The following is a 27,041-nucleotide window of genomic DNA, read 5'->3' as shown; positions in this document are numbered from 1 at the left end:
GGTTCCTAAACTTTTCTGAGTCACGGCGCCCTAGTGTATCAGCATTGTTTTCACGGCACCCCTAAACCAAGAGTTTGTTATTGAAACATTTAGAAAAAAAATGTAGTGAAGTAGTAGAGTGAAGTAAACTATACTTACCTGTCATCCTTAGGCTCAGTTATATAGTGGTGGACAGGTTTGTGCTTCTATTTGTGCACATATTTACATTATATTAACCATAAAGAATTTGATTTGGTGCTAGACCACCAACCTGAGGCACCCCTGCAAGTGTCCCTTAGGGCACCCCAGGGTGCCGCGGGTCACAGATTGGGAACCACTAGTGAGGTAATTTATCAGTGTTTCTATTTATCCAAAGCATGCTGAAAATACTTGGCTTCCTACAGGGATCTGTGCTAGCTGCTAATTCTTCTTGATTAATTGACTTTAAGTGGATGTAATTTATTAGTGGATTTGTATAGGTGTAGCAAAAATCTATTCCATGATTTACATACATCCTGAGCCCGGAAAGCTTTTTCATGAGTGGTTGCTCAGGGAGCAGAATGTGATCAGACATGCATGTTGTTTAACATGATGATCAAATGTGTTTCTCCTTTACAGCATTAACCACTTCATGACTGGATTGCATGACCAGAACCACATTTTAAGTTGTCGATGTTACAGGAAATAACTTGTATTTTTTAGTCTAAAAGTACAGTAAATAGTCTGTCTATAAATAAATTGTATATTATAAATAAATTGCATATATGAGATGGCATAAATATTATTTTCTGGGCATTCTATGTGGGGGAAAATAATCACTTTGTGTTTCTTCCCCTGGTTAGTGTTAGGCAATTAGGGCCTGATTCCGTGATATAAGCTAGCCTGATGGTTAGCTCACATCTCCCATGTTTAGTGGTTTGCGCGTGCGCAGAACGGGTCCTGCAAGTTCGTAAGGAGGCCCCCGAAGCCTCTGTCAGATTGACAGTCAGAAGTGTTTGGGGGGCTTGTACAGTCGCTTGCGTGTACACTTTATACAGGGTATACTTTATACAAGGTCTGACATGCTTGTAAGAATCAAAGGTGTACATTATAGTTTTAATGTTGTCGTCACCCTTTCACTCAATGCTTCACTTCATAGCAAGCTCTTGGAGTTGGAGTTATTTTGGGGTCTATTTACTAAGCTTTGTTAGGAGAGAAAGTGAACAGAGGTAAGGTACCAGCCAATCAGCTCCTAACTATCATGTCGTAGGCAGTGTTTAAAAAATTAGTTAGCTGATTGGCTGGTACTTTATCTCTGTTCACTTTATCTCCTAACAAAACTTAATAAATAGACCCCTTTGTCTAATGTGTATAGTGCTGTATAAAATTGTATGTGCTATATAAAGTGTATAAAAATAGTTTAAGATTATGTAAGGATGTGAGAAAAGCATAAGCCAGCATGAAGCATGACAAGATAAGGTATAAGCCGATTTCCTCTCTTATCCCATCCATGTGGTTTTAAATGCTGGTTGATGGATTTGTTTCAAGATTAGAGGCGTACACACCTTGCTTCAGGACAATGGGCTCTCTTAGTACTTGTGCTCTTCTGCTACAGCAATTTGGGGTGCTGTAATGGTCATTAGTAACAGAGCTTAAGACTCAGGGGGGAGATATAAAGTGGAGAAGATGCCCAAAGCAACCAATCGGCTTATAATTGTCATTTATCTATCACAGTCTATGCAATATTTAGAAGCTTATTGGTTGTACTGTTCACTCTAGGGGCTGGACGACTATCTTATTAGAGCCCTTTTGTGTGAACCGAAAGCACGTCCACACACCTCCAAAAGGGGGCGTGGTCACCCAGATAGGGACGTGGTCTCCCGAAAAGGGCCACTGCCTTGAGATACGCCTACTTTTCATCATTGTAGGGGGCGTGCCAAGCACTCACTGAGGTACTGGGCTGCCCCCAGCTCTGCCCGCAGTGCGAATAGATGGCATGTGCACATCATCTATTCCCTCGCAGCCTGGTGATTGTTTCACTTGAATTTTCTTAAGTCGTGGAATACTTAGGCCCGCGAGTGGGGACGGCCTGTTTCAGGGGGCTGCCGATATAAAGGCAGGGTGCATTTTAGCACTTTCAAGTCGGGCAGAGCATGGCGCCCCACTAAAACAGGCTAGCGGAAATGCTTGGTTGCTTTGGGCAACCTCTCCACTTGACCTGTTAAGAAGGTTTGATACACCTCCCCTTCATTGTCCTACAGAAAAAAATAAGCCTTTGGTGGGTCAGCACTATTTTTCTCTTTTCAAAATCAGCCATTTGCCAGGACTGGTTTAACCATTTTTGTTGACTAAAAACAAATATAAAGATGTATTTTTGTTACACATCTCCATTTAAGTAAAAATATGTTCCTTGAAAAAATCTCTCAGACGGAGCACAGAGTGGTCTTTGTACAGTATGCAGAGAAGTAGATTGCCAATGGCTAGAGGGCCATAACCTTCATGTCATTTAGGACAATGCCTGGTTGTAAGTTTTTGTTACATTTTGCATGAGAACTTTTTGCATGTTACTGGCAGAATATTTGATTTGCACCCACTTTGCCAGGGACTCTCTGCTTGCTGTAAGCCTGCTTTGCTAACTTTGGTTAAATCTTTACTTTCCACCAAGGTCATTTACATTCAATTTATTAATGTTCTATTATAATGCTATATTTTATTGCATACTATAAATACTTTGGATAACTTATAGGGGTGTAAGTACAATTTTTGAACCCTAGGACAACATTTACAAGTCTCCCTCTTCAAACCTCCATTATCAAATAACAAAATGATCTTGTATAAAGAGATACCTATCTCACAATACAAACAATATCTGACATGTCCGCCTGTAACCCAAATCACTCATAATGCATAAAAATATGAAAATTGCAGGCAAGAATAATCATATGTACTAGGTGTAAAAAATAATAGGAAATCATGGTCATAAGTGCATCAAGCTCATGTCAGATAATATTATGGAAAGCAGAGTTGTTTATCAAGTACAAAAGGGCTCACCGTGGCCGATTTATGGATTCATTTTGATTCCAGTGGTAGAAAATAATTAGAAGTGTCCTACACCTGTACTGGTACATCATCAATAATCATATCTTATTGATTGAAGTGTGTGTTTGTCTCAAAAAATGGTGAGCGACTGGTTGAAATGTGTAGTGTTTATTCACTACATCGTTTAGTGCACGCTCCCGTGGGTCGTCTGCCTCATCGTCTGATCTTTATTCACTACATCGTGTAGTGCGCGCTCCCGTGGGTCGTCTGCCTCATCGTCTGATCTTTATTCACTACATCGTGTAGTGCGCGCTCCCGTGGGTCGTCTGCCTCATCGTCTGATCTTATGTGCAGCATGTAAGATCAGGCGATGCGGCTGACTATCTCATGCAGCGCAATGCGTGGGGACCGGCCTATCAGGCATCTGCAAGTGTGTATGCACTTGCCGGGTCCCATTGCCTGCAATATCACGCTGGGTACACATCGTCTTTGTACCCAACTTTAGCCCTAAAAAGGGAGTACTTGACAATGAACAGACTTGTATAGCTCACATGTGAAAAGCTGTTCCCAGTCAGAATGTTTTGAAACGTGATGCATTTATACCATCCTAATTTGGTAGTTTTAGGTGTTAAAGGAAATGTGTAATAATTTATGGTGCATCCTCTTCAGGATACATCACCATGATATTGCTGTATACCATATATACATACACACACGAGTCACATTATTTGATCACCAGCTCACCAGCTAATAGCCAGAGTAACCGCCGTATGCAGCACAGACAGAAACTAGATGGGCTGGGAGTGACTCAATAAGGTGCTGGTAGGTTGGCTCAGGTATCTGGAGCCATGGTGACTGCAGTGCATCCCACAGCTGCTGGTAGGTGTGTGGTGGAGTATCCAGAGAGCGAACACAATGATTGAGCTGGTCCCACAGATGCTCAATTGGGTTCAAGGACGGAGAATTAGGGGGCCAGGGAAGTATTTGGAAGTCTTGGTCGTGCTCGTCCAACCACTGTCAGACATTTCTAGCCGTGTGACATGTCGCATTGTCTTGCTGGAAAATCCCATCCACCTCAGGGAGGACAATAGTCATGTATGGGTGTATGTGCTGTGCAAGGATGGATTCATAACCATATTGGTTGATATTGCCTTCCACATGGATGAGTGGGCCCAAAGAATGCCATGAAAACATTGGCCAGACCATAGCGCTTCCACCACCAGCTTGCGTTCTTCCAGCAATGGTTGCAGGGTGTTTGTTCTCCAATGTTTTCTCATCTGACATGCCAACGTCCATCCATTCAATTGAGAAGGCAACCCTTCGCCAATCAGCGGAGGTCCAATTCCGATACAGGCGTGAAAATGTAAACCTTTTCCGCCAATGCACCTTCATTAACATTGATGCAGTGACCATCCATTTGCTTCGGAGCCCCATACGCAGCAGGGTTCGCTGAACTGTCATTTTAGACACGTTTGGTGCCCCCCAGGTTAATTTTGACCATAAGCTGCTCCACTGTAGCGTGTCAGACGGCCCTCACGCACCTTCGTAGCGGACGTTCACCTCTCACATCAATGGCACGTGTCGTTTCCCCCACATCGGTTATTTGCAATGATGCCATTTGTCCAGTCACGATACACAGTTACCACAGCAGTGCACGAACAGTACACAAACTGCGCTGTTTGAGAAATACTGTCACCCTTGGCCCAAAAGCCAGTAATCATCCCTTTCTACTTCAGGGTCCATAGGGTATCCACAGGATACCTTGGGGTATAGGTGTGACGTCAGTCATCGGGCACCATAGAGTTAAGCTTTCAGCCTCCCAGGATGCACTAGGGTCCCCCTCCTATACCCCACCCCGAGCCAAGGCACCTCAGTTTAGTTTGGTGGCCGGCCGGAGTCGGGTGCACCTGTTGGAGTGGGGGCTAAGAAGAGCCCCTGAAGTTTTCCTGCATGCAGCTGTGGCTGCACATCTGGATGTACAGCATGGACAGTCAGTCCTGACGTCCATGCTGTCTTCCCTACACCCCCGCTGGTACCAGAACGCTGGTACCGATCCGGGGATGCTGGTGAGCATCTGGGGTCACAGCTAGCGGTGACCCCAGATGTTCCGGACCATGGCCGGAATCAAGGGGGACAGCAAGGTAAGCAGCGGGGTCCCGCGGTGGGTCCCCGCTGTTACATGGTCCAAAGTCCCCAGGCAGGGGGCTCCCTGGGGACTGGCTGCAGCGTGGAGCCAGGTATATAACCTGCGCTTCCACTACCCCTCTGGGACAGCGGACCGCAGCAGAGCGGTAGCGCTTTGGCGTCCCGGGGGTTAAATGCATGCCAAGGGAGCGCGCCTTCCCTGTCTCACAGCCGGCCCCTCCCCCGCTGCACACAGCCCTCTCTGCACACAACCCTCTCTGCAACACGCCGACTGGCCCTGTGGCAGCGCTCCTCCCCCAGGCCAGCCTCCTCTCTGCTCCTTGGCGGCCATCTTCCTGAACGCATGGTGAACGCTGCTGGAAGCCTGGACGGAGGCATCGTGGTCTGGGTCCCCCCGCATACCTCTCCTCCGCTGTGGTCAGGTCTGTGTGTGCAGCGCTGTGTCCTACCAGACTCTGTGTCTGCGTAGTTGATTGATCAGCGCTGGTTAGTGCAGGAATTGATTTTCTTTGCATTGTATGCGACTGTGCTAGCGCTGCTGCCTGTATCTTCTATTCTGACTGTCAGCTTTATTACCGTCCCTGTTCTTTCTGCTAAGCCCTTGCGGTACGGTGCGGTGCTGCAGGGTGGTCTCTCCTCTTTAAAAAAACAATTGGTGAGAGGGGTCACATACTTTGTACCATCATGTCTGAAAGTGATTTTCCTCTCCGGCTCCAGTGTACTACGTGTAAAGTACCTTTTTATGGAGGGGGAGGGTAGCGCGGAGGGCCTCTGCCGGCAGTGTTTGTCAATGGCGCGGCCTATTACGGTTACAGCACCGGTACAGGAGCCGCCCTGGGCTTGTTTCGCTCAGGCGCTTGCAACCTTAGTGGGCCAGTTAGCTCCGCAGCCCGCGTTTACGCAGATGGGTTTGTCCCAGCAGTCAGTGGTGTCGTCACCCATGCAGGGTTTCCCAAGACAATTGGTGGTACCCCGCAGTCTCCCTATTTCCCCTCTCCCGGTTTCTCAGGAGCCGGCGTGGGTTAACTCCCTGACGAGTTCTGTACAGCACTTGTCGGATGTGTTGCGGGGGGAGGCTGTGATGCGGCCACATAAACGGCCGGTGGCGTCTCTGTCAGCTCCTTATGAGGATGACGAAGGGACGTCTGAAGATGGGGAGATTCTGGATCCTTACGATCAGGAACCTCTCCATACTAAGGACTGACGCTAGGTCCAAGGTGTATATTCCTGGACTTATTCGGGCAGTCCGCACAGCCTTGGTGATTGAGGACGAAGTTCCCCCAGCGGCTAAATCCAAGTATGCCTTTTCTAAGGATGTGAAGGGTGACGCCACAGTCTTTACTCTTTCGGGTCAGTTGGTGGACCATTTAGAGGAGGCGTGGAAACAGCCTGGCAAGCGATACCAGCCACAGAGGCGCCTGGCGGTGGCTTATCCGTTCGCGGATAATTATTTTGCTAAGTGGGAATCCCCTCCACAGGTGGATTCTCATGTGACACGTCTTGTCCGTAGTTCCACATTGCCGATGCCATCCATGTCCTCCCTTAAGGATGCTACGGACCGCAAGGTGGAGTTCTGCCTGAAGTCCGCTTATTCCCTTGCGGGGGGGGGCAGCGCGGCCGGCTATGGCCATTTGCTGGGTTGCCAGAGCGATGGAGCGCTGGGCGGATTCATTGGAGGCGTCCTTTGATTACGACTGTCCGGCCGATCAGGCGGAGTTGATTGGTAATCTCCGTGATTCGGCCACTTATATCAACGAGGCGGCCTTAGACATTAGTACCCTGGTGTCTCGAATTTCTTCAGCGGTGGCTGCTCGTCGCACCTTGTGGTTGCGATCCTGGAAGGCGGACGCTGATTCCAAAAAGGGTTTGGAGGCGTTGCCCTTTAACGGAGAAGTTCTCTTCGGTCCAGATCTGGACAAGATTGTGGCCACGCTGGCGGCAGCCAAATCGGCATGTCTCCCGTCGGCCGCTGTTCCTTCTGGTTCAGGACCATCGTCCTTTCGGTCTTATAGGGCCCAGGGCAGGCCCAAACCACAGTATTTTCCCCGACAGGCTGGTCCCAAGAAATCGGCCAAGCCCCGGAAGCAGGCATGGAGTACCAGACGTCCGGCCCCTAAGTCAGATGACAAGCCTGCGGCCTGACGGTCCGGGCCTCCCTTTGGGGGATCCCAAAGTGGGAGGCCGCCTGCTGCAGTTCGCCCAGTGTTGGTCGGTCACCACGACAGACACTTGGGTTCTCGAGGTGGTCTCCCACGGGTACGCCCTCTCTTTCCGGCCAGACCCCCGGCTCGATTTTTCACCACGGGTCTGCCATCAGACCGGAACAAGGCCACGGAGCTGCGGAAGGTCTTGCACACTATGCTCCAGGCTGAGGCTGGAGTTATAGTGCCTGTTCCATTCTCTCAGAGGGGCCAGGGTTTCTATTCCAATCTCTTTTTGGTGCAGAAACCCAATGGGTCGTATCGTCCGATTCTCAACCTCAAAGCTCTCAACAAGTCTTTGCGGGTGCCGAAGTTTCGGATGGAGACCCTACGGTCCATCATTCTGGCGCTGGAACCTGGGGACTACATGGTGTCATTGGACATACAGGACGCTTACCTGCATGTCCCTATTCTTTTGCGCCATCAACAGTTCCTCAGGTTTGCAATCCGCAGCGACCACTTTCAGTTTCGGGCGTTGCCTTTTGGCCTGGCGACAGCACCGCGTGTGTTCACCAAGGTGATGGCGGTCATGGCGGCTTCTCTTCGGCTGCAGGGAGTCCGCATGTTGCCGTACTTGGACGACCTTTTATTAGTGGCAGGATCTCCGGAGCTCCTTCTGTGCCACTTGGACCTGACCATTGCGCTACTGCAACGGCACGGCTGGTTAATAAACTGGCAGAAGTCCACTCTAATCCCATCTAGGCGGATTCTGCACCTCGGAGCCTTATTGGACTCGGGGCAGCAAAGGATCTCTGTTTTACAGTCGAGGGTGCGCAGTTGTCTGCACAGCCGCCGGGTGTCTCTACACTCGGCGATGAGGTTACTGGGCTCCATGGTGTCGGTGTTCGACATGGTGGAATATGCCTAGTTTCACTCCAGACCTCTGCAGCACCTGATCCTGTCCAAGTGGAACGGGCTGCCTCAGTCTCTGAAGTCCCAGATGATGGTGCTCACCCCGGAGGTTCGCCTGTCCCTTGCCTGGTGGTTACAGACGACCCATCTCAGCAAGGGACGTCCGTTCTGGGTACCAAATTGGGTCCTGTTGACAACGGACGCCAGTCTTCGGGGCTGGGGAGCAGTTTCGGGTCCACACTTGTTCCAGGGCAGGTGGACTCCGAGAGAAGCGGAGCTTCCAATAAATATCTTGGAACTCCGTGCGGTCTTCAATGCCCTCCAGTAGGCACATCGGGTTTTCCAGGGTCGCCCAGTGCAGGTCCAGTCGGACAACGCTACCACCGTGGCCTACATAAACCGGCAAGGAGTAACCCGAAGTCGGGGCGGCTCTCGTAGAGGTGTCTCGGATCCTGGTATGGGCGGAGCGCAATCTTCCGGCCATATCAGCTGTCTTCATCCCGGCAGTGCTAAATTGGGAGGCGGACTTTCTAAGTCGCCAGGACGTTCATCCGGGGGAATGGTCTCTGCACTCGGACGTTTTTCAACTACTGGTGGACAAATGGGGTCTTCCAGAGATCGACCTCATGGCGTCCCGGCACAACAACAAGTTGCCGGTGTACGGATCTCGCACAAGAGACGAAGAGGCGTCTCTGGTGGATGCTCTGTTCGTCCGGTGGACTTACCTGTTTCCTCCGGTTTCCCTTCTTCCACGGGTAATCCGGAAATTCAAACCGGAAGGAGGGACGCTCCTGTTGATAGCTCCCGCGTGGCCCAGACGGCACTGGTTCTCAGACCTTCAGGGTCTGTCCGTGGACAGTCCTCTGCGGTTGCCGCTACGACCAGACCTTCTGTCGCAGGGTCCTTGTCTTCACCCGGACCTGACTCGGCTGTCTTTGACGGCGTGGCTGTTGAGACAGCCATGTTGAGGTCCAGGGGGTTTTCCAGCTCTGTGGTGCGTACCATGTTACGAACTCGGAAACCGTCTTCCGCGAGAATATACCATCGCGTGTGGCATACGTTATTCCAGTGGTGTCGACCGAGAGGTTATGCACCACGGGAGTTTCGTCTGTCTCGGATACTCGCCTTCCTACAAGCGGGACTAGACCATGGGCTTCGCCTTGCTTCTTTGAAGGTACAGGTTTCGGCCCTGTCTGTCTGGTTTCACCGTAGGATTGCTACAATCCCCGATGTGCGCACCTTTATGCAAGGTGTTCTACGCATTCAGCGGCCCTTTGTTCCACCTGTGGCACCTTGGGATTTGGCTGTGGTCCTGAGGGCTCTCCAAGGACCGCCTTTTGAACCACTGGGCTCAGTGGATCTTAAATGGCTAACAGCTAAGACTTTTCCTTCTGGCTATTGCTTCGGCCAGACGTGTTTCTGAGTTAGGGGCTCTTTCTTGTAGACCCCCTTTCTTGATTTTTCATGGGAACAGGGCAGTGCTCCGCACTCGGCCTGAATTTCTTCCCAAAGTTGTTTCCCAGTTTCATGTAAACGAGGAAATAGTTGTTCCGGCCTTTAACTCACCGGGTCTTTCCATGGGTGAGGCCTCTTTGGATGTTGTGCGGGCCTTAAGGACTTATGTTGACCGCACTTCTTCGTTTAGGAAGTCGGACGCCTTGTTTGTCCTCCTATGGCTTCCGTAAAAAGGGTTGGCCTGCTTCAAAGCAAACTTTGGCAGCCTGGATCCGTATGGCTATTTCTGAAGCTTATCTTCATGAAGGTCTGCCGGTTCCTCCTTCTTTGAAGGCTCATTCCACTAGGTCTGTGGGTCCTTCGTGGGCAGCTCGACGTGGTGCCTCTGCAGTCCAGATCTGCAAGGCTGCTACCTGGTCCTCTGTCCATACCTTCGTGAGGTATTACAGGTTTGACACCTTCGCCTCTCAGGATGCTTCCTTCGGGCGTTGGATTCTCCTTTCAGCACAGGAGCTTCCCCACCCTTAAAGGATACTGCTTTGGGACATCCCCAAGGTATCCTGTGGATACCCTATGGACCCTGAAGTAGAAAATATGAGATATGGTAAGAACTTACCTTTGTTATCTCTATTTCTACGAAGTCCATAGGGTTCCACAGGACTCCCGCCCTGTCGCACCTGTGCTGCAGATGGGCTTTGTTCTGGTCACCGGTTTTTCCGTCTCCCTCTGGTGAGAGTGTGATTCTTGTGTGTATCCAGATCTTCTTTCTCTCTCTTCCTTCTCCTCCTCCGGCCTATGGCTTGGTAACTAACTGAGGTGCCTTGGCTCGGGGGCGGGGTATAGGAGGGGGACCCTAGTGCATCCTGGGAGGCTGAAGCTTAACTCTATGGTGCCCGATGACTGACGTCACACCTATACCCCAAGGTATCCTGTGGAACCCTATGGACTTCGTAGAAATAGAGATAACAAAGGTAAGTTCTTACCATATTTTATATTTTTTGCAACTCTGATAAATCGTCCCTTTTACACATGACAGCAACATGTGATATGTGTGCAGACGGCCTACCACCTTATATACCCACCAAGCCAGCACACGGCACATGACGTACTTCATGGGTTACGCGCTGCCGCCGTCAAATGTAGGATGTGGTCATCATAATGTGATTCGACTGGGTGTGTGTATGCATATATGTGTGTATGTATATAATATATATATTTACATACATACTGTGTGTATGTTATATATATTATATAATGAGAGAGCGGTCCCGCTAGGCGCCTCGCTGAAACAGCCTGCAGGTTCTATCCTGTGGGTGGGGAAAATGGCAGAGCAGCGGTCACCGCCAGTGAATGGATGCCGGGCGCATGCGCCCAGCATCCATTCACAGTGACCGCGGCGCTTGGGGACTGCCCCGCATGTCCGTAAATGCCGGGCACGCCCCCATGAGTGACGAAAAAGGGGACGTGTCATAAAGACACACCCCCTTTTCGGGAGCGTGCAGAAGTTCCCTAGATCTAGGTCCGGCGCCCTGCCTGCAGCCAGACCTAGAGTGAACAATAAAAATATATGTATAGTGTGTGTGTGTATGTATGTCTGGAGATATATAGAGATATATATATATATATATATATATATATATTTTTTTTTATTTTTTTTTTCATTTTACCCAAAAGAAACATCAGACTGTCATTTATCTTAAGATAGGTCGCCCTCGTACGGTTTCCCAGTACGAGAGGTGATGCCATTATACGACTGCGTGGATGCGCATCGCCAAAGTATGTACACCAAAACAGCATACGATGTGTACGATCGCTCGTTACTATCAATCAAAATCGTACACATTGCATAAAAAAATCTTACCATGTATGGCCGCCCTTGGGTTGTTCTGTATAGTATAGTGTCAGTTGAGTAGCAGAACATACAGTAGACACTGGTAATTATATTGTGTGACGTCCACCTTGAAACATGTTGTTTATCACCTCAGCAAAAAGTACTTTTGGCATATAGTAGTATTCTGTACAGGCATACAAGGTTTGACCTCCTGCAAAATTTGCTTCAAGCATAATACTGTGAAAAAATACACCTTTGTCTCAGTAATATATAGACATAACAGTACAATGGTTATTAAATCCCTGATTTAATGTAAGACACTAAATCTCTATTTTTATTCAGCAAATGTAAGAAATGTTTAGATTGCTCACACATTTAGTGCTCAGAACTGGCTGGACAAAAATGTGTCTCAAGAAGGTGTTTAAAAATGTGCACGTAAAGCCTAATTAATGTGGATAGGAGAGACTTGGCTGGCGTGATAACAGGGTCCCAGCCTCTGTGGAAAAGTCATAATGTATTCCAAGATTCTGCCTATTTCAGTCAGAGGTGCGGTCCTGTGGTTGCTGCTGGGCTGTGTCTATTTGCTCAGCTCCCAGTTTAGCCTGTAACCAAACATAAATAAAAGTGTGTGTAAATTATCTCTTTCCTGTGTAAACACAGCGGTTTTAAAAAATATATAATTTTAAGAAGGTACTTCCTTCAGTCAGAAATAGATAAATAAGATTTTTAAACATTGTTTTCCTTTTATCCCACATTTGCTTTGACCTCAATTTAATAGACTACATTACCTGCCATTAACCTGGCAGGCAATGGACACTTTCAATGCTTAATTTCAAAGATAATTTTTTTAATTGGAAATACTGTCCTTTTATTAGTGTTTCTACATATTCAGATATACCCATGAGGTTTTTTTTCTCTTGTGTTAGAAACTCATGATAGAAAACGATTTTATTTTACTTACAATTTTTATTTACACTGAGGGCTATATTTACTAAAGTGAGAGTTCTTGGAATTGGAGATATTGCCCATAGCAACCAATCAGATTCTACTTAACATTTAAGTAGCACCATCTAGAAGATAATAGCTACAACTACAGGGGTATTACTACTGGGGGAATTTACAGTATACAGGGGGCATTACTATTGGGGACACTACCACAGGATGCATGATCGCGCTGAGCGTCAAAATAAGTGGGTCCCAGGGACACACCATTTAAAAAAAATTGGGTCCTTCCTGACCATTTCTGGGTCCCATCATAATTTATGCTATAGAACTCCCCATATGCCCCTCAGACCACCCCACATTCCACCACACTTCCCCCACATACCCCTAGAATGCCCATTTGATACCCCCAATAGCATCAGTTTTGTACATAGAGGTCAGACAGCAGTAGCCATTGACAATAATAGGGACTGCAGTCTGCCTTAGTTAGCCTTCTGCAGGAGATTTCTGTGAAATCTTCTGCATTACACTGTTCTTACATAGCGGTGATACATAAAATTATGCAGAAACTGTAGTTTCTGCCTAATTTTTATGGAAAACCACGAACCAATAAATACATTTTAAAAATATACCAAGAAGATTTTCTTCTCTAACCTTTGAACAAAAATGCTTAAAGAATTCTCTGCTTTTAGCTGTGCTCTCTTCTGTCCTTTTATTCTGTGTGAGCTGGATGGGGGCGGCTGCGCTCATGCTTCAGGTCCTTATGGCTCCTCGTCAGGGAACAGCAGTAGGAGGTGGGGAGTCGGAAATGGGAATAGGCGGTGAGTAGCTGGGAACAGGAAGAATCAGGGAGACAGATTAGAGGTGGAGGGGAGCTGGGAACAGGTAAAGTAGGCAAGGACAGGAGAAGGTGCTAGGTATTAGATGTGGAGGGGAGTTGGGGACAGGAGGAGTAGGCAGGGGCAGGAGATGGGGCTTGGTGCCACTAGGTATTAGAGGTGGAGAGGAGAAGGGGATTAGAGGGAGAAAGCTCCTACCTATTATTTTATAGACTGTAATTGATAAATGCTACTTCAAAGCTTCTCCACACTTTTAACTGCTTGATAAATAGACCCCTGAGTGGCCATGGCGGCGCTGTCCTCAGAAAGCAGGCAGGGGTGAGGGGTCATAGATAGGAGCATAGAGAAGGGGCATGGCATAGAGACTGCACTGTACTTCTGGTCGGACATTGCCTCTGGCAATGGACAGCACAGAGCAGCCCATGCAGATAACAGCAGCCGGCCCAAGGTGCTAAAATGGGACCAGCCCACCGCTGGGTTCTGCTCCTCCATGTGAGCCAGGTCTCCACCTCCAGAGCAGGAGGGGAGGCAGCAAATGACATTTTCTCAGGCTTCTGAAGGGGTAGACAGGGCAGGTTCCTATTGGCCGTAGCGCACAGTATCTCAGCAGTCTTAGGAACCCAGGGACTGGCCACAGCGGAGTGCGTCCCTGGCGGGCACCCATTCTGCAAAAAGAGTCCCCAATACCAGGTAAAATTTGCGCTATATCGCATATTTGTGATTACTGACAAACTATTATCTTGTGAGCAGCTGCCCAAATTCCAGACCACCACCCATTATTTTAAAACAGCCATTCTACCACTCCCCCAGAACTCCGTTTGCAGCAGCCAGCAAGCTCACCCTTAAACACCATGCAGCTGCCCACCTTAGGCCATGTCACTGGACACATTTTTTGTTAAGCAGCTCTCCTCCTCCATACTATATTATTTGCAGATACACACTCAACAGCCTGGAGCCAGCCTAACACCCGCAATCCACAGTTTGGATTAATGCCGCAGTACCCCCAGCCAGTTTCTATTATTAGCACACCTCCACCGCCATGCATTATAACCATATCCCCAATGCACCTAACCAACCCCCACCTGCGGCCCTACCCGCTTTACAGTTACCTGAGAGTGCAGCCACATGCACAGGGTCTTGCCTGGTACACGGCGCCTTCTATATACAGGGTACCAGCTGCTGTCTTCACTCCGGGCCGCAGTCTTCTCCACTCCGGGGGGCTGGACTGCAGTCTATTACAGTCCAGGGGGTCAGACCGCAGTCTTCTACTCTCCGGGGGGCAGCCAGGGCCGCAGTCTTCTTCACTCCGTGGGGGCAGGGCCGCAGTCTTCTTCACTCCGGGGGGGCTGGACCCCAGTCGTCTTCACTCCGGGGAGGGCGCAGTCTTCACGTCGGGGCAGTCCACTCCTGACGCTATGATGAGCTGCTGCTGACTCCACCTCCATTTTCTAGTCTTCCCTGCAGCTGGGCCAGGGAAGACATCAATCTTGTAAGAAGGAGCCAGGGGATTGGCTGGCAGCGCGTCCTCGGAGACCCTCCCATTCTGGAAAAATGAGTCCATGGTCCTCATTTGTGGGTAAAATACGCGTTATAGCGTGTATATGCGAACACTGGCTAGTATCTGGTTGCTATGGACAACATCTCCACGTCTAAAAACTCTCACTTTAGTAAATTTACACTTTAGTGTGAATAGGGATCAATAGAATTATGGGAATAACGTCCTCCGGATGGGCCTGATCACATGGCTCCCTAAAGTGTCCCATAAAAAGAGGCTTTTCTCATACCTTACATAAACCTAAACTTTTACACTCCATAGGGTGCACTGTACAAGAACATATTCTCACTTGGGCTGGGATGTACTAAAGGAAAAATGCGGTAAAACCCCCGAAAACAGCATTTCCTTATGTACTAAGCCCCGGCCGCACTTCTATCGGTGCAGAGGGTAACGCAAGAAAAAAACCTGGCGTTACCCTATAGAAGCCTATGGGCTTCTTACCGCACTCCGCTCCCGCTCCCCAGCGCTGGCCCCCACTCATCTGCTCTCCATGGTCGCCGGCCCGCGCTCCTCCTGGGTCGTTGTTCTCCTAATCCTCTTCTGGGTGCAGGGAGGAGGAGCCCAGGGCTTCCAGCACAGGTGACCAGCAGGAAGCTCCCGGGGCTCGGAGGGGGTGGGGTCCCACAGAGACCCCGTCACTTGGCGTTAGCTGCTTCGCACAGGGCAGCTCTTATCGCAAGAGAGATCCTTTGCGATACTAATCGCATATGTTAGTACGTACAAGATCTGCTGCTTTAGCATTTGGCTTAATTTCCTCATAATAGTCACAAATTAACAAACCGTGGTAACTTGGTCTGTTTTCAGTTTTAAGAAATATGTTTGGTCCTATATATCAAAACAGTGAAACCCTGTCTCTTTGGGTGCGACACTGGGGCAGCACTGAGCACTAATTTCATCAGCTCATACACTGCACCCCGGCCTCCTACGGCTGTATGTGATGTCATAGGGGTCACGTTGCACAGCAGTACACCAGCCCTTCCGTTATACAGCCGTGGCGGCCGCCTGCACGCCATTCTGCTTTGGTCGGCTAGCTACTATGTTAAGCAGAGGCCTGGCTGACTCCCTGGCCCCGTCTGACTCTGAGCCTGAGGCGAGCGGCACACTGGTGCCAGTGTATCCTGAGAGGAGGAGGACGAGAGGCGAGGACTGGGATTGAAAAAATGAAGCAGGATTGGCTTCCCTAGTTGTTCCTGTTGCAGTGGTTTCATCTGTTCCTCTCATTGCTTCTGAAGGATTAGCTTTGGCCTGGCTGAGTCTGCTATATGACCAGTCCCTTTTGTATAATCCATCAAAACACTTCTAGTATGCATGTACAAGTCTGTTTACTACTGTGCGCAATGCAGCTGGGAAGTGCTTCGATGCCAGAAAGTTGTGTATTACATAAAACACATGTTTACTATTATGTGTGAAATGGAGAAGAACGATTTTGTGGCTGGGCAAGCTTGTCTTATACATGTGAAATAAATGATAAGCCCATGTTACAGAAGCATGCTGCATCTGATCATCTGATGGCACAAATCACACTCCCCTATCAGACCCTCCAGCTTGTCCGATTACTTTTCTATTCTGTAGATCGGGTAGAACGATCATTTGGGTTTGTTTTTCTGGGGCCAAACAGGACACACTTGGTGTTACGCAGATGTGACCTACGGAGAGATTGTAAAAGTCTTCGTTTAAATGTGGGATCATTTATACCTTTTACTGAATATTAGAACATCTGTACTTCATCCTGTAGTTATTTAGTAAATTGTTCACTGAAACCTGTTTTTCTGTAAAAGACTGGCCTCAGTATATAGTCACTGCTTTGACAATAAATTCATTTTGGCAACAATATGAATAGTACAAACATATTTTTTATTCATTTGCTTTTTTTACCCTTTTAGCTAGTTCCTTTTTTTCAATTTATTTTACTGTTGTAAAGAAGGTAGGTATTCAATAAGTCGACATTCATAATGATGACACTAGAATGTCAAATATTATGATGTTGGCATGGTTAAATGTGAACATTGACAAAAATGTCGACCTAGAAAATGTGAACGTTATCATTTAGGGTTTGATGTCGACATTATGTCAACATGTTACAATTCGACACCGTACATGTCGAGGTGATGAACCTGTTAACTTGTACTCTGTCAACAGTCAGTCCATGTTATGTAGTTGGCATACTGTATGTCAACGTCAACATAATGTATGTATCCCCTATAAAAATGGACCAGTGAAAATGAAGCATCTACTATCTTCTAGCATTCTACTACCTGTCCACAGGACCATCTCCCCTCGCAAATCAGTTTATTGCTGAATCCTGTGCTAATCCCATCCTAAACTAAATTCTGTAATCTACCCCCAGCCACTGTAACTTTCTTTCGTGAATTAAGCATGTGCTTATTACAACTTTTCTGGAAGGAAAAAAAATTCTAACTCAAACTCTCATCTTGCCTGTTCTTGCCTCACATTCTTCCTTTCCTCACATAAAATATTGGACCCTCTTTCATCACACTTTCGTTCCCAACACCTAGACACTGCACTGCGATAGTATCTGATCATTGCTCACTTCTAATTCTCCTGGATCTCTGCTGCATTCAAAAAAGTTGACCATTCCCATCTCATGCAAACAGTACAATCCCGTGGATTTCAGAGCACTATCCTATCCTGGTTTGCATCCTACTTATTAAGCCACTCCTATATTATTTTTTCACTGGATCCACCGTCTGATTCAGCTGGAATACCACAAGGCTTAGTGCTAGGCACTCTCCTCTGCTGTTCCATGGGGTAATTCTACTATGGAACGTTTTTTCCAAGCCACCCTGTCTTTTGCGGATTCATCCTCTAGGTTTAAGGGGTCAAACATATTCAAGGCAAATATGCCTGGTTTTGTTCTGGCCCACATTGCTAAATCTTTTTTGTCATTTTATCTTTTGATGTTCTTTGCGTTTAAGGTGGTCAATTTTTCAATATCTGAATTAATCCAGCTGTCAACAGAAACTATATATGTGTCCTCATACACTGTGGCTTCAGTCGCGGCATACAGTATCTCTTGGTGCTACATGTGCCTTTTTTGCTCAAAATGTGCATCTTATTCGCACAAATGAAAAAAACTACTTTGCTAGATTTCACTGATGAATTTGATTGGCGACATTTGTACATAATTAATTTGTAGTTTTTGAAGCTACAATACCCAGCGCTGTCTGATTAATTTATACGTAGAAATACCACCTGCTAGCTAGTAACAATCTTGGTCTAGTTAGGACCATTTAAATATGTGCAAACAACCAAAAGAAAAACCATGTAGTTTACTGCGCAAGGTGGAAAGCTCCACGAGTAGGGCCTTCCTCCATCCTGTTCTCATATACTATTTCTCTTGCACACCTGCTACACATCCTCCTTGGACCCCAATCATCTGTTTTTGTTTTTTCAGTCGAACTAGACCTGTCGTTTTGCGCCATGTTGACAGGTTTCAGCTGATGCTATACTTTTCAATTGCACATATTGCATCAGTGTTTGTAGTGCTAATTGTACTGTACTGTTTTACCCTGTATTCTCTTATTGTTATGCTCTCTGGGCCTGATCCCAGACTCGGTCGCAAGCGCTGAGAGCTCGCAACCGGGTCGATGTTTGCCCACTGGGCATGCGCACGGCGGAGCCTGCTCCGTCGTGCACATGCGCGTGACCTGGCTAGTGATGGGTGCTGCCGCTCCGGGTCTCGCACCAAAGGGGTGATGGTGATTGACAGCTCGCCCTGTTTGGTAGGCGTGGCCAGGGAGTGGCTTCACAAACTGAGACGTTCCCAAGCGAACGCCTGCCGTTTGTGGGCGGCCCCACTGACATCACCAGTGATGTCAGTGGGAGAACTTCCGGATCTATTAGAGCCAGAAGCTCTCTGGGGCTTGCGGCCATGAGACCCTACCACAAGGGTCTCGTCGCAAGCCCGATGGTCGCGATGGTCTTGACCATCGCGTCCATCAACCTGGTCGCTCGCTACAGCTCGCCACAGCTATGCGAGCGGCCAGGTGGCCGCTCCCAAAAAAAAACGCCATGATTCAGAGTGAGCGCTCTTTCAGAGCGTCCGTCTCTGAATCAGACCCTCTGTATAGTGCTGTGAACACTTGTGGCGCCCTACAAATAAAATGTAATAACAACAATCCAAAAACATATTGGTAGGTTTATTACATGATTGCACTGCATTATATGGTGGTGCAATTTAAATTAAAAGTTAATAATAACCGTGTTTTTGTGTCTAGCATATTTTTACGGTGTACGAGGCTGTACACTATTATACTAATTTTCTTGAGCTGCTTTTGCCTCCACAGTGTTGTCGCCTATACAGTACTCAGTAATAATAAGAATATCCCATACTCAGAAGCTATGAAGTTCTCCGACTACTGGTACTTAAATAACCAAAGTCAGTGGCTCAAAGTTTGAAATGCGTATTTGTTGTGTAACAGTTTTTCTGCTCCTTCACCAGCCTCTTCTGTGGGTTTTCAGTTGCCTAGAAACACGGTAAACTCTGAAAATGCTTTAATTCCAAATCAATGATGTCATCGGAATGTGTTGCAAGAGGAGATGAGTCACAGCCATTATAGGGGCACATGATTTTATGCGAACTGCAAGAATCTCTTCAAATTATGTAATGGTTTAAAAATAAGAGTTAACAATAATGTTATGATTTTCTTTGTTGATGCCCAAGTTCTGGTTTCCATATCTAGTATGTGCAGGAAAATATAACTTACTGATCCAACTCCCTCGTAATTAAATTAATCACTTATTTTGTTCTGGGATCCTGTACACAGGCCCAAGGTCAGACAATGAATTGTGTGTTCCTGGACCTCTCACAATGTGGAATGTTGCTGGCACAGCCTTGTTAGGGATGACTAAGTATTCATGCATGTGTCAGCCGTTCTGCCTGCCAAGCTGCTAGGAATTTTCTTGAGATCCTTTAACAAAATCATGGTTTGTTATCCCATGGTTACATATTCGCAGTTCTCATGTTTGTCCTGCTGGTAGATAGACAGGAGTAACATTACTGCAGTGATGGTAAATATTAGTGGTAGGTGTTTTTTATTAACAGCTAACTCCATGCAATCAGACTAAATGTGCGTATCCACTTGCCGACATTGAAGAACTGAACGATAACGTAATCGTTCATTATACTGTGCAGTGCCCACAGTATAATGTTGTCGTTCAGTGCAGGCACCCTCCCTCATCCCCGTACATGCTCAACCTGACGATATTGACAGGGAATCGCTCATCGCCCGAACATGATGGTCAACCTGACGATATCGTCGGGTTGACCATCCTGTTCGGGCGATTAGCGATGCCGACCAGCGGGAACGCGCATCGCTGGTCATTGTCGACATTTTTCTGCTCGATTGCTGCACGATTATTGAGCGATTGAACGATAACTATGTAGTTATCGTTCAATCGCTCATTTTTCTCGGTTAGTGGATCCGCTGCATTTTACAAAGTTCAAATAAGTGGATTACAAACTAAAGGCCTCCATACATCTGAAGGCCATTTCCACAATTCCTCAATCAGGCTGGAACCGCAGTCGTAAATGCCGATTGACTGCCATTGATAATCGCCGATCTGTCGGAGAATCCGGAAATTCTCAACATGAAAAATTTCACAATTTGTTGATCACAATCATATTTTGCTCTGTATCAGCAAATCGGGGAAATCCAACATGCGTGATTTCACCAATGCCCTGGTGTCTGGGGATCGTGGAATTGCTCCAATCTATTGCATTTGTATGGGGGCCTTTACGCTCATTATTCACCAAACAATTTGTGTATGATAAAATATTGTACCAAGATGTTTAGACTTCATGTGATGTGACCATGTAATAAACGTGAACTTTAGGGTCACTTCAGCTCTCATTAATCTAAATTAGAGCAGTCATTTTTCTCAATGCAAATTTTTGCCTATTGCTACATTTTATAAATATGACTAATAGGGGGGAATTCAATTCAAGGCTATGTTGAATAGCTTGGCAGGGAGCTCCCGCAGCTATTCAATTCACTGCTCTGTTTGGGCGCGCTAAGGATTTCTTCTCACCATCGCGACCATCGGTGATCGATGGTGGATGGCACCGGGTGGCCGGACAGCAGAGTAAGCCTCAGCTTACCCAGCCTAGACGCTTGTGAGCCCAGGATATTGCTTTGATCCAGGGCTTGCCACTCCCGGAGAACGGGAGCCCGACCTCGCCCCCAGGCAGTGGCATTCAAGGGCTAGCGTGTGTTTTAGCAGGACCCATTCTGCACACTCGCAGAATGGGTCCTCTGCGCATGCTGAATTAGCCCCTAAATCACTAAACATTTGCTAGATAATATAAATATATATATATATATATATATATACACACATGCACAATGCGACTTCTATATTATACACAGGTTTTATTGTACAGATGCCTAGAATTAAAGTAAAAAATAGCATGGACCATTATGAAACTATCCACGTGTACATGTGAAAAACATTTTGAGATATATGCTGTATTATGCACATGTGTTGCTTTCTACAAGCACACAATGCATCCATGTGGTTCTCATGGTGCCTATGGTATGCATTAATAAATCCCCCGCTGTTACGTACCTTCTCTCTCTGGACAATACTTTCTTAGAGAGCGGCGCATTGGATGTAATACAGCATGCTGTTGTTGTTGTCACATGCCATGACTGCGGGTCAGTATCTGGGACAAATTGTTACCATTTTGTTTAAGCAGAACAATGTGTGCCACTGATGAGTCGAGATTGGGAATATTCTGTTCAGTACAAGAACTGTGCAGGCTTTTAACATTTTGTAGACAATGTTTGTGAGTAGAAGTACATTCTGCATATCTATCCTAAAATAATAGTGTTAAAGCTTATGGGGATACTTGGAATTTAATTTCCTGTACAGAAACCAAAATGGATTTGTATTCCATGGCCTAAGGGGTTACAAGGTAATACAAAAGCACATCCGTAAATGGGAAGAATTTTGATAAGTATATAGGATTAAAGTTCATCTAGGCAATTAGAAACATAGGCAGCAAAACTTGTAATATTCAAAGGACAGGGATGGAGCAGCTACTTTACCTGAGACCGTCATATCTATGTAAGTTATTTAATGCTGGAACAGGGGCATTGTACATTGTATGCAAAATGGTCTACATCACTGTAAGATATTGCATATTAGGTGGAAAAGTGTCATCCATTGGGTACGCGTGATGTGTGCATGGATTAATCACCCATGATCACACCTCATATCATTGCACAGCACCATATCTGGTAATATAGGTAAAATCAGAAAAAAGGGGGGAAATGCAGATGCACACTCTAAGTACTAACAATACTTCATATCCAAATATACTGTATATAATAAACTATCAATTAACATGGTTTTAGTACATGTTTGGCCAAAGATGTTTGCCCACCTACCACGTAAAGGTGAACCTTATCAGCTGGGTCCCTAACATCGCCAATACTGACACATTGTATACATTTATCTAGGACTTACTTTTCATAGTGCCCATTACATGTGTGTACTTCAATGCACAGGACCCATACTAATTATAATCACCTGGGGCAGGTAGGAGGAGTGCTAGCCCAGGAGAAGGGGTCTCACCTTCAAGTGTACCTAAAATAGACACGTACATAGGAAAAAAGGGGGAACTGGGCTGCACATCCTAATTTAAACACAATAATAGGTACTACCTTGCCGAGACCTGTAGTTCTACAGCAGAAAAAAGGAGGGAAATGCAGATGCAGACTCTAGGCACTAAGAATGCTGAATATTCAAATATATAATAAAACTATCAATTAACATGGTTTTCTATTAAGGTTCTTAGTACATGTTTGGCCAAAGATGTTTGCCCACCTACCACGTCAAGGTGAACCTTTATCAGGTAAGGTACAGATCTACCCACACACATCTATCCTCTGTACGCTACAAGTTGCGCCACACATAACGCGGGAGCTCCGTATGACTCGGTAGCGCCGAGCATCTTTTTGTGAATCTTCTTACCTTCAATTGCGTCTTATTCGCACAACGATGCGACTAGATAGCAGAAGCCGCTTCCGATTAAAATGATATGCAGCATGCCTATGTTCTGTGTGACTGCGGGCGTATCTGCATGTGAAGCGCTACATTACAGTGTTACAGCCGCTGACTAGTAATGTAGCGTTTCGCATGCAGATACATCCGCAGTCACTCACAGAACCTAGGCATGCTGTATATCATTTTAATCAGCAGGAGCTGCATGTGCTATCTAGTTGCATAGTTGTGCAAATAAGATGCATTTGAAGGTAAAAAGACACTCGGCGCTGTCGAGTCACGCCACGGCATGGTGCGACTAGAAGGGCTGTTTTACGTGCAAGGAGGCTAGATGTATGTGGACCCATCTGTAAGGTGATGTGTGCATGAATTAATCACCCATGATCACACCCGTGCCTCGTATCATTGCACAGCACTATGTCTGGTAATATTGGTAAAAGCCATGGATACTTTAGGTTTAGCTATCCTTTTTTACAGAAATGCAGTAAGGTGCAACAAAAGCAAATCTTCCACAAATCTGGATTTATTTAAAGTATTTAATGTTCTGGAAAATATATCTTTGTGTAACTGTCACTGTAGTTAGGAAATGTTCTGCATATATTGCAGTTGGTGTAACCTACACATGTATTATCCCAAATACTAAGAGGTCACACTGTGTAAGGCTGTGCATGGTACAAGATTATATCTTCAATGCATTCAGCTCTCATATCAGAAATGTACTTCCACCGCATCATAAAGAGGCCTGATTCTGAGTTACACGCAAAAGCGACAGCAGCTGTTAATGCAAATGTCTACAAACTCTGAAAGTGCAAGATCTGAGACACCCACTTCTAGCGCCCGCTACACACTGTAATACTGATTGGTGAGTCGTCATACGCCACCATCGGTCACACCATTGAAACTAGCGCCAGCCCTATGGCAGGTGCAGTTTATCTATCTGACCATGGCCTATTATGCTTGCGCCAGGGAAGGCAGCCACTTGCGTTGATACCCCATAATATTCCCACTGAATGGCCCATTTTTGTATGTAGTACGAGCCACCTCCCCGTCACCCCATCGCTTTTCTGCCACATTTCTGATACCAGGCCTTGGAGAGTGAAAAAGTGAAGAGAGATAAAGTATCAACCAATCAGCTCCTAACTGTCAGTTTTCAGGCTGTTTGAAAAATGACAGGAGCTGATTGGTTGGTACTTTCACTCTCCAAGGCTTAGTACATCTGCAACGTATGGGATTTCAGAACTTCATGCGCAGTTGCAAATAATCTCTCGTCTGCATGAACATCGGCATTGTGTGGGGATCGTGTGCAACTCAGAATCTGGCCCAAAGGGTGGTATTTAAGAAGCCCTAGACCTAAAATATAGATTTATTTATATATTGAAGCTGCTAGTAGAAATAAAAACTAATATAATGAAATCTAAAAAATTGTGGCTGCCCAGTTTCTTTCATATATCAGACCACATGTCCGTTATCCCATTAAAGGACACCAGTGCCTCCTCTGGCCACCTTTGTATGACTTTGCAGATGGCTGTAGCTTGCCCTCAGCTGCACAGCAAGTGTTAAACATTCATAATAGAACCAAGAAAACGTCTAAGTTCACCACTATAAAATGACCTGAGAGTGCGGCTTTGTGTTCAGTGTCAGAGCTGCTCCATATATCACCTGGACACTAGGGAAGCTGAAGTTGAAGGGAGGTGGTAGGTATATAATATCCCATTTCTCCAAGATGTCATGAAGAAATAGGTCACACTCCTGATACATCTGGATTAGCAGGGTTAGTGAGAGAACTTCATGTCATATGATGTCTCCTTTGTTTCCATTTACAAAATGTATAAAAATGGAGAATGATCTATGAATAATTGTAATGTAATGTTATATATAATTGGATATCACATTTTACTGCTTGTGTTCTTATTGCAACATTTTTTTATATTTTCGAACTGGTCTGGTAGGTACATGAGAGACAATGGCCAAATTGTTAAATTTGTTTTGCATGTTAAAGAAGATCTCAGTGGCTAGTCTATCCCATCGTGTGTGTGTGCTCTAATTTCTCAGTAAGGAAGGTAAAGCTTTACTTCATGTGGCGGCTATTGGGCCACTTACAGTTGAGCCACTTTTTCTGGGATTTTATTCTCAAATAAAAGGCACCATGCGGAACACTCTTCAACGAGGTATATACTCTATTCATTTAAATAATTGGTTCCAAAGTTTGCATTGATGTTTGGCAGGTTTTAATTATGGCAGGCATATCATGATAGTGGAGTATCGGATATGTTTTGGTTATTCACGGTTTGTGATATGGATTTTGGTACAAATAGAGGTGAATGGTCTGTGCTATACTTTAACAGTAACCAGAATAGGAGTCTGTTATTTTGATTCCACACACTGGGTAATGCCTGGTGAATATTGTCTAAGGCAAACAAATTAACAGACTAGAAGGCTCAAATGTATGTATGTATGTATGTATGTATGTATGTATGGGCAGCACTCCACGGCTTTTTAAAACACACTCCAGCAGCTCTGTACAGTTCAACGTCCCAGGTGTCTTTATCGTTGCATATTTCGTCAGGAGATTGATCCTGACGAAAGATGCAACAAAAAAGACATCTGAGACGTTGACCTGTACAGCGCTGCTGGAGTGTTTTCAAAAGCTGTGGAGTGCCGCCCATATGCCCCATATAATGTCGGAATGTATCTATTTATTGAATGTGGGGGGCCGGACATATATATAATCTCATACAGTACATTTTATATAGAGCGCATCATTTAAAAAAAAGAAAAAAAATTTTATGAATTCTTTTACCGAAAACGAGATTAGAGAGTAGGTGTAGATTTTATAAAGCACTCAATTGATAGAAGTTAAGTGAGTTATGAATTGCTGTGTGTTTGTACCAGTAAACCTAAACCATAAATTGATTAAAATACAATCACTCTTTTTAATTGTAATAAACCTTTATAACCTTGACCAAGGTTTCCATAGTCTGACAGGAAGCACTTGCTTCTTTGCCAAGTACAAGCATTTGTCTTCGTCAATAATTCATATAGGTATTCTGAGAGGAACTCTGCAATGTCCTTCAGTTATATTATTGGAGTAATAGACTGGTAGTATAAATAGATGCAGATATTTCACCTTAAGAAAAGTGACTGCTGACTTCATTTCCATGTAGTCTGTGTATACATTCCCATGTGACCATATGATCACGCAAGATTCAAATCTGCTCACAGGGAATGCGATGATGTAGGTATGTAGTCATTATGTCGACAGTCAAAAGGTCGACACCATAATGCTAACTGATGTCGACACCTTCAAAATGTCGAGACAGAGTTAGGCTGAAAATCGGGTGGCGGCATTTTGTACCTGTCAACAGTATGGTGACTGAATAATGAATACCGAAACACAATGTTTGATGTGTTTTTGCTGTTATCTTGATTCGGACTTGATTTTTGTCCATTGTATTGCTACTTTATTAATTTTCCTATTTTCCCTACTTAGGTGAAATTGTGGTTAATGAAGTGAATTTTGTCAGGAAATGTATTGCATCTGATACAAGCATATATGACCTGTGGGGGAAGCTGATTTGCACCAACTTTAAGATTTCATTTATTACAGATAATATTTTGCCATTCCAGGTATGTACTCTCTCCTTATGTGTTTATGTGCAGTTTGGTGCAGGTTTTTTTTTATACTAGCCCCACCAACATCATTTTCATGCATTGACTTGGCAATTTACATCAAGCTGGACATGAATCTGATTGGCTAGTGACTGCAACAGCTTGTGTGTGTGATTAGAAGACAACTGTGCTTTTTAGCTCTCCCCCCCCCCCCCCATCTGCACTCGGTTTGGTGACCAGCATCATCACTAGTCGGTGCGCTGCTGTGGCCGCACGCTGTATGGCTATACCTGAGAGGATGCTGCTGGGATCTCCAGAATGTTAGTGTGCTGCCACAGACAGCCTGCCCTGATCGGGCCCCCATGGATCCGCCAATGCATGTACTGTAAATACTCATAACTTTCAACCTTAAGATGTGAGAGTGCACACACACCCTCTTCGTTATACTGATTTACCACTGCAGTCCTGTTAAAACTACATACTTTTTAACATCACCCTCTATTGCAGACAGCTGAAGCACACCTCCACTCGTTTGGACATGGTCCTAAATAGTTATGATGGAGGTTACAAAAAATAAAATCAAAATG

General features: G+C 45.8%; 1 protein-coding gene across 2 annotated transcripts in view; it reads left to right on the top strand.

The window, feature by feature from the left end:
- MTMR10 (myotubularin related protein 10) overlaps window positions 1-27,041 on the top strand; it is a 97,193-nt gene that overhangs the window by 23,824 nt on the left and 46,328 nt on the right. For both annotated transcript variants that reach the window (XM_088445532.1, XM_088445540.1), the window contains exon 3: window positions 26,336-26,472. In XM_088445532.1, coding sequence (XP_088301658.1) covers window positions 26,336-26,472 — 137 coding nt within the window. The remainder of the gene's footprint in view (window positions 1-26,335; window positions 26,473-27,041) is intronic.

This window comes from Taudactylus pleione, unplaced genomic scaffold (assembly GCF_031769625.1).
Source record: "Taudactylus pleione unplaced genomic scaffold, aTauple2 ptg000019l, whole genome shotgun sequence".
Taxonomy (NCBI): Eukaryota; Metazoa; Chordata; class Amphibia; order Anura; family Myobatrachidae; genus Taudactylus; species Taudactylus pleione.
This window is presented reverse-complemented; position numbering and strand designations above follow the sequence as displayed.